General features: G+C 58.6%; 3 protein-coding genes across 3 annotated transcripts; 1 reads left to right on the top strand and 2 right to left on the bottom strand.

Annotated features, from left to right (window-relative positions):
• Nucleotides 1–377: 377 nt before the first annotated feature.
• Nucleotides 378–1,505, top strand: PAN0_021d6057 (family 26 glycoside hydrolase; the record flags this gene model as incomplete). The annotated part of the gene is made up of 1 exon (XM_014798554.1): nt 378–1,505. The coding sequence occupies one exon, from the start codon at nt 378–380 to the stop codon at nt 1,503–1,505; it is 1,128 nt and encodes a 375-aa protein (XP_014654040.1).
• A 717-nt stretch (nt 1,506–2,222) lies between these two features.
• Nucleotides 2,223–4,079, bottom strand: PAN0_021c6056 (uncharacterized protein; the record flags this gene model as incomplete). The annotated part of the gene is made up of 1 exon (XM_014798553.1): nt 2,223–4,079. One exon carries the CDS (start codon nt 4,077–4,079, stop codon nt 2,223–2,225), a length of 1,857 nt encoding a protein of 618 aa, XP_014654039.1.
• A 1,465-nt stretch (nt 4,080–5,544) lies between these two features.
• Nucleotides 5,545–5,913, bottom strand: PAN0_021c6055 (uncharacterized protein; the record flags this gene model as incomplete). The annotated part of the gene is made up of 1 exon (XM_014798552.1): nt 5,545–5,913. The coding sequence occupies one exon, from the start codon at nt 5,911–5,913 to the stop codon at nt 5,545–5,547; it is 369 nt and encodes a 122-aa protein (XP_014654038.1).
• Between the last annotated feature and the right edge of the window lie 1,626 nt (nt 5,914–7,539).

Here is a 7,539-nt window from a genome sequence, read left to right as displayed (position 1 = left end):
GCAGCGATTCCCGTCGATGCTGAACCCTGAGCCAGCCATGTCTCGCTAGCAAAAGCCCCCTCCCCCCCCCCCCCCCCCCCCTTCTGCCTCTTCCCCGTGCTCGTGATCCTCGTCCTCGTCCGATTCAGTCGCTTCCACCGCTCTGGCTCGAGTCCAATTGTAAGCCCCGTATCCACCCAACACGATGCCCGCATCCGCTGATCTGCATCCGCGTCTTCCTCGCACGAGCTTCCCTCCTCCTCCTTTTTTACTAACCACCATCACCCTCGCCGCCTATCCCTAATCCTACTCTTCTAACGCCGGCTCCCTCCTTCCGCAACCCCTTCAATATACGTGTCGTCGCGTCGAGCGCCTGGTCCACAGACATGCCCGTCACAATGAACCTTCAGCCCAGGGCGGTTGCCGAACCCCTCCGCCTCAACAACATCCCCATCGGCTTCATCCCCGACGTCGGCTCCGACGGTGGTAACGTGCAGACCATGGTCGGTATCAACGGCTTACTCGCCGGCCGTGGCCAGTCGTACTCCTACGGCTTCTACGACCAGACCACGTACGGCACCATCTACAACGGCCAGAAGATCCTCAACAGCGCTCCGGACATCTACGCTTCCGGCGCCATCCTCGAGGCCAGCATCATGCCCGTCGGCAGCTGGGGCGGCTTCACCGCCACCGACAACTCGCAGGCAAAGGCCGTCTGCAACGTCATGAAGAAGTTCACAGACGCCGGCGTCGAGGTGCGTCTGCGCTTCGCCCACGAAGTCAACTACTACGTCACCACCGGCGAGTATGCTCCCATGAATGACATGGGCGTCTCCGCCTTCAAGACCGCATGGGCACAGGTCTCGGCCGCCTGCAAGTCCATCGCCCCCGCCGTCAAGATGTGGTACTGCCCCAATGCCGCCAACCTGAGCGTCTACGAGACCTACATGCCGGACAACTTCAACTCCACCGTCCAGATGATCGGCATCGACTTCTACCCGGCCTCCAACGATCGCGCCACCGCTGCCAACTACATTCAGACCGTCAAGCCCTTCCACGACAAGTACTCCTCCTCCTCTGTGCCCTTTGTCATCGCCGAAGCCGGCACGCACGCGCTCGACGCCTCGCTCCAGGACCGCATCAACTGGCTTCAGGTGCTCTCCTCGTCCGAGGTCAAGGCGGCGCTGCCCAACCTCGAGTCCATCACATGGTACAATGCCCTCCGCAAAACCGACATCCTCTCCAACGGCGTCGGCGGTGATTTCCGCATCCTCGACCCCAACAATGCCACCTTCCCCAACCAAGAGGCGCAGCAACTCTTCCCCGTCGTTCAGAACGCACAGGCTTCCGCGTCGGTCGTGTCGGTAGCAACAGCAGCTACCGCAACCACCACCGCCACCGCCCCAGCCAGCCTTCCGCCCTCGCTCCGCACCGGATCCGGCGCACCCTCGACCAAGAAGGGCCTCTCGGTAGCCGGCCTCGCCGTCACGGCGCTCGCTGCCATCTCGGCGCTTTCCTACCTTTGATTTTTGCCCAGCTTGCCGAGCCTGCCGAGCCTGTTCAGCGTGCCCAGCTTGATGGCAGAGCCGCTGCACAAGTGGCCATGGCCACAGATACCTCTGTCCACCGCCCCTCCGTCTGGGGCGTGTCTGTAGACTTTGACTCCTTCTTTTCCCGCCTCCTTGCTTTGTTGTTGCGCGTGTTACGGGACATGCTTCTTTTCTTGCTGGCTCGTCGCACACACACGTGTGCGCTTGCTGTCTCGTGGTTTCTCAATGGACGCTTTTTATGGACCATCGTGCCGTCGTTGTGTGTGCCAGACTCGGACTGAGCGGCTGTGTAAGACGGTCAAACGAATGGACGAACAAGGTCCACCGCCTCGTCATGTTCCGGCTCGACTTTGCAGAGCTGCAAGATTTGACACGCTTGGCTAAAGGCGCCTCCTCATCTGTGCAAAGGCCGATGCAAGTCGCGGCTGATGGCCCAAGGCGCTACACAATCGAATGGGCACGCAAGTCGCTAATCTGAAAGAATTGCCCCAGAGAAAGCACTCACCGCACGCTGCGTCGCACACACGCAAAGAAAGAAAAAGTGTCCGTAGCATTGATGACAGCCGTTCGTCAATCAAGATACAAAATACGCCCGATGTGCTGGTGGTGGTGGTGGTGCAACCATCGAAACCAAATCGTTCAAAGCCGTAAACAGAGACAAAGAAATACAGAGAAGTCGAAACCGACACACGCTCACCACGGCACCTTGGTCAGCCCGAGCTTGGCCATCGGGTTGCCCAGGCTAGGCAGCGGCATCAGATAGCCCGACTTGCGCGCCTTCTCCATGTGCTGTGGCGAGATCGTCGAAAGCTGCTGGATGTCGTCCTGCCCATAAAAGAAGATGAGCGTCGCGCGTCCCAGCAGCTCCGAGGGGATCTCAATCACCACGCGGAAGAGCACCGAGAGTGCCAGCGTGATGATGAGTGTCAGAGCCCAGATGCCCGCCAGATTCGTGGCAGCACCCGAGGTGACCGAAGAGGCCGCGGTCATGGGGAAAACCTTGGGCATGATCGACCACAACACGATCGCGTGCATCGCCACAATAGCGGCACTGATCTGCTGTCCCATCATCGAGATGGGCGCGAGCGAAAGCACGCGCTGCGACACCTGCGAAAGCTCCAGGAATACCAAGAGCAACGCAGAGCAGATCACATCGGTAAACTTGATGACCGAGTAGATGTTGGCTCCCTGGCGATCCGATGGTCGCAGCACCTGGAGGTGGCTCAGGCCGTCGTTCATCGGGTCGCGCACCTGAGGAATCAGCAGGAAGACGAGGAAGAGCGCAGCGCAAAGACCCTGCACCACCCAGCTTGCGATCTTGTGCCTGCGGAGGCGCGCAAAGTGGCCAGAGACGTCGAGCTCGGCGACGAGCAGGCCGAGGAGTGCGGGTGCCAGGTACGAGAGCGTGCACCAATTGAGCAGACCCATGACGAGCAGGAACGCCACGCGCGTGTCACGCTGCAGGATACCGACGATGAGCGTGAGGCCGTACAAGTAGTAGCTGTTCTGGAAGAACCAGGGCAAGTAGAAGATGGGCCCGGCGGCACTGCGCAGCTCCGTAGGGCGGTCCTCCGAGGTAAAGAGGTTGGTGGCCGTGATGATCCACTGCGAAGCGTTGCGGAAGCACCACCCCGGTCGGGTTCCAATGAGCGTCTCGAAGTTCGGGTTGTCTGGGTAGAGGTTGGTAGTCTTGCAGATGGCGTACTGAACTCCCGTGACAAAAAGAATGGGGAGCAGGAAGCGGAAAGGACGCGAGATCATGGCCATACCAACGAGCTTGTAGTCGGGAGTGTTGATGTCGCTCTGCGAGCCGCTCTCGCCCTTTGGTGCCTGGACCGGTTGCGGGGTAGCCTTTTCGTCGAGTGCCTTGGGAGCAGGGACCTTCGCTGCCTTGGCCGCCTTGGCCTTGGCAGCGGCGTCGGTGAAGCTCTTGAGGGCATCCTTGCGGTTGACGAGCCACGGCAGCGTAAGCGCGCGGCCCTGGATGGCAAGGAAGAGGGTGAGAGCAAAGTAAGAGTTGAACGGGTAGAGGATGCTCTTTCCAACGGACCAATTTTGGCTGGTGGTCGAGATGACGGTAGAAGTGAGCGCAACGATGGCTGCAACGAAACGGAGGCCATCGATGTACCTCAGACGCCCGTACTTCATCTTCTTGATCGCTTCTGGGGTCAAGGACGAGCCCGCTTGGCCCATCTCGGCCTGTCCATCCCACGAGTTGCTGGCCCGGAGAGGGCTCTTCTTGGCCAGAGGGTCGACCTTGGGCCCCTTGTGCGAGCCATTCTCGGAAGAAGCGTAGTCGGTGGGTGTGAGGCTCGGGTTGACCAGAGTGTTGTGAGCCGAGCCTCTTCGCGAGTCGTCAGCAAGCGAGTAGGAGCTGAAGCGACCCGAAGTGTGGACGTAGCTCATGGATCGCAAGTAAGCCATGCCATCCTCGTTGTCAGTGGTGCCGAGAGGGGTCTCGACACCGCTAGGGATTTCGTTAGGGTTGAAGGAGGGAGACTCGGAGAGCCCTGAGCCTCGCCTCCAGGATGCTGGAATGGGCTTTGACATTGTGAGCGTTGATGGAGGCTTGACTGATGTGTCTTTGCTCTCAACTTGATGGTCCTAAGATGAAGGCAGACCGGGCAATCGTGATGGCGATGAAGAGGAAGGAAAGGGCAGGAGAGACAAGAGATGGGACAAGGTCGTAGGGGAAAGGACCAGGGAGGTAGCGAAAGTAGGACGAGGGACGTCCGATGTCTGTGGATTCTGGGCCAAGAACGTCTCAGAGGGAAAGATTCAGCAGACAGTCCAGCAGGGAGAAGTGGCGCCGACATCGAACGACCGTGACCGACTTAGCGGCCGTGCGAAAGGGTGCGTCGCTACGGTTTCATACGACACAAACAAGGCACGCCACGATGGGCCAACCAGCGAGCGGCTGCTGTGGTCAAGGCAGCGGAACCCCGCTTTTGTCACCGGTTTGCAAGGAGGCAGCAGCGACAGGGCCCGTAGCGGGTGAGAGCTTCGCCTATCGATGGACACTGCCGAGCACAAGGGTACAGCAAGGCGGAACGCAGGCAGCGCGACTGAGCACAACGGCCTCATGGCTTGCAAGGTGGGTGTAGAGGATCTGAATTGGGGTCTCTGAAAAGCGAGATGCAAGGCGAGGATGAAGCGGCGTCATGACCCGCTTTCGGCCAGGGGTGCACGGCTAGGCTGGGTGTAACCGGTTGCAAAGTGCGACTGTCAAAAAGTGCGTGAGTGCACTGTGAAGGACCCAGGCGCCCACGCCCTCGTGTGGGTGATTTCTTGATCTCTTGATTTTTTAATATTGAATTCTCTTCTTGACGGCAACTTGCGGCTTGGCTACAGTAGTTCGGTTGCTGCAGGCGGTGACCTCACCCGCCAATCAATCTTCTGCCTGCCGCCGAAACCCTGTTTCACTCTAGCTGCTACTGTTGCTGCTGCTTCCGTCCGACCAAACTTGGATCGAATCGCACACAAGCGTTCGTGGCATCCCAGGTGAATGTTCAAGGTTAGTGTATCGATTTTCTAGTTCCTGTTTGTTTTGAGCAAGATAAGGGCACGGTTCGTCCCGACACGAAGCCGTGTAAAGCGCCTTGTCACAATCTCGATCCTTTTCCGACCGCCGAGGCGTGTACGGTCAGGTCGCATGTGTACGGCAGCTCGCGGCCGCCGGAATGAGGTGATGTTACGGTAAGGCCAAATTGGAAGCGGCTGCGGTGCCTGCAACGAGAGGCGCACATGCTGGTACTGCGGCGGCATGGCCGGCAGAACCAGGATTTTCTTTCAATTACAAAAAGAGGCGCATGCCCATTCGCATCGCATGTGGTAGAGCATATTTTGTTGAAGCGGCGGGACGGCTAAGATGGACGCCGCAGTTTGCTATGCTTGTTTGACGGAAGGGGGAAGGGTGGCCTTTTGGATGGGACATCTAAGTCGCGTTGGTGAGGAGAGGGTGGCATTGTCCGACATTCTTGACTCACGTAGGCATGTGCGTGTGCTTAACGTCGATTTATTGGAATGTCAACGCGTGTTGCATCGACGCAAGTGCGAAGGATGCCGTGGGAGGTTGCGACGTGCAGATGGAGGCGAGTCCGCGCATTTCCGACGCTCGAGCGGTGAGGCGGATGATGACGCCGTGCGGTCCGATTCCGCTGCAGGTTTGGAGCCCATTTTCGAAAAAGACGAGAAATTGGGGGAGATTGGAACGGAACCCAGATGGGCACCACTTGAGCAGTGTGACGAACCGTAGGCGGATTTGACAGAGATTTTCGAGACGAGACAGTCGCAGATCAGCTTGCTCGCTTCGAGCTGACTCCGCAACAGCCGATCCTCCCAGGAAGCATCGACGATCGCATACGACTGGCAGCGCCAAGTCCATGGGCTAATTTGTGCGCGCAACCCTCGTTTACAGGCTCGCCCTTCACACGCCCAATCACTCTTCGTCATTGAACTTTAACCTGTGAATCTGTGCTTCTCCTCAATGGTGCAAGCCAATCTGCGCATCAGAAGCTCTTTGATCGCAAACTTCGGCTCGACTACCGCAACGCCAAATAGGCATCGATCGCTCTAGATTGAAAGCGGTCGCTGGCCAACTTTGGATCGAATATCGCCCTACCGTTTCAGGTTCACGAGATAAAGCTCCGCGAAGTCTGTGAGCGAGAAAGAGGACACTATCTCTCCATTTTCCAAGTTTGGTGCCCAAAAGCTTGTTTGCATGGTGGATCTGGTATGGGGAGCCGTCGTCCCGATCTTGCATCGGCGTCGCTGCACGGGATCTCGGAATCCACTTCGTTTCACTGCAATGGGAGCAAATTGGCTGCAGCGACCCGTGACTTTAGCGTTGGAATCGCTTAATGTCGCAGCCACGGAGCTCCGATCCACCAAGGATCTCTGAGCCACCAACGGCGTTGCCTGCATTTCATGACGGTGCCTTGGCGCTTTGCCCTTTCGAAGCAAGGCTGACCTTGAGCCCTCGGTCGCATCGAAGCCATCGATCCCAGTGGAGACTCGCTTGACCACAGACTGACTGCAGGTCGAGGCCTGGATGTCGGCGGCTCCTTGGCTGCCCGAGTCCCTGAACTCGGCAAACGCAGCGTCCTGCACGGGCTTTGCCAGATGATGCACCGCGCTTGGCTCTCAATTCCAAGGGCCCACTTTCCCCCGCATTGATGGCTCGATTCAAGGGGTCCTGGGAAAGTTCGAAACGACAGGGCGGCCTTGGCCAGGAACCTGAATGCCATTGGCTGGCCGGCAAGTGGAATATGAAGCGCCTGCAGATTCCCATCCACGAGGCGACTCGAAAGAGGGTCTCGTCAGCCCCTTTTGCTTGCCTGCCTTCTCTACAGCATGTCGTCGAGGCCCGATATCGCCGGCTCGCCTAGTTATCGTCACAGCCTCCTGCTTTTTTTTTTCTTCAATTTCCAGATTTTCGTTGAATTTCACAGACGAGGCTCAAAGAAGACTGCAGTGATCTGCCGCGGATGATTTTAGGTTTCACTCGAGGCGCCGATCGGGTGGTACAGCTGAGGAGCCGTGGCGGCGCGGTGACGGAGAGCAGCAGATGCTGAGTTTGGAAAGCGAGGGCTGGTGCGGCTTCGACTGCGCCCACAGCCCGCGGCTCTGCTTGCAAACAGCGGAGTCTCACGACCGACACGACAACGTCTACCCGACCAGCGACGAGCGCCGTTGCAACGCCTGCCAGATTGCCGCTGCTGACCGCACTCACGCGAGTGCGTTTCCGCGGGCGACTCGGCCCGGACCTCGTCGCTCGTCAGTAGAACGGTCAACTGGACCCGCCATTCAACCGGCGCCATTCGCTCGGAGCCGTGTCTGGCAAACGAGACCCCAAAAATCGCCTCGAGGAGCGCAGCATCTGACTTACCGGCCTCGAGGCGATCATGGACCGCTTTCAGCGATGATCGTCGTGACCAAGATGATCATTGTTCTCGACGCGCTTTCTGACGTGTCCGGTAAGGCGAAATGAGCTCTGCTAGCAACTTGGGAA

The sequence above is a fragment of the Moesziomyces antarcticus genome (genome assembly GCF_000747765.1).
Source record: "Moesziomyces antarcticus DNA, scaffold: scaffold_v10021, strain JCM 10317, whole genome shotgun sequence".
NCBI classification, from domain to species: Eukaryota; Fungi; Basidiomycota; class Ustilaginomycetes; order Ustilaginales; family Ustilaginaceae; genus Moesziomyces; species Moesziomyces antarcticus.
This window is presented reverse-complemented; position numbering and strand designations above follow the sequence as displayed.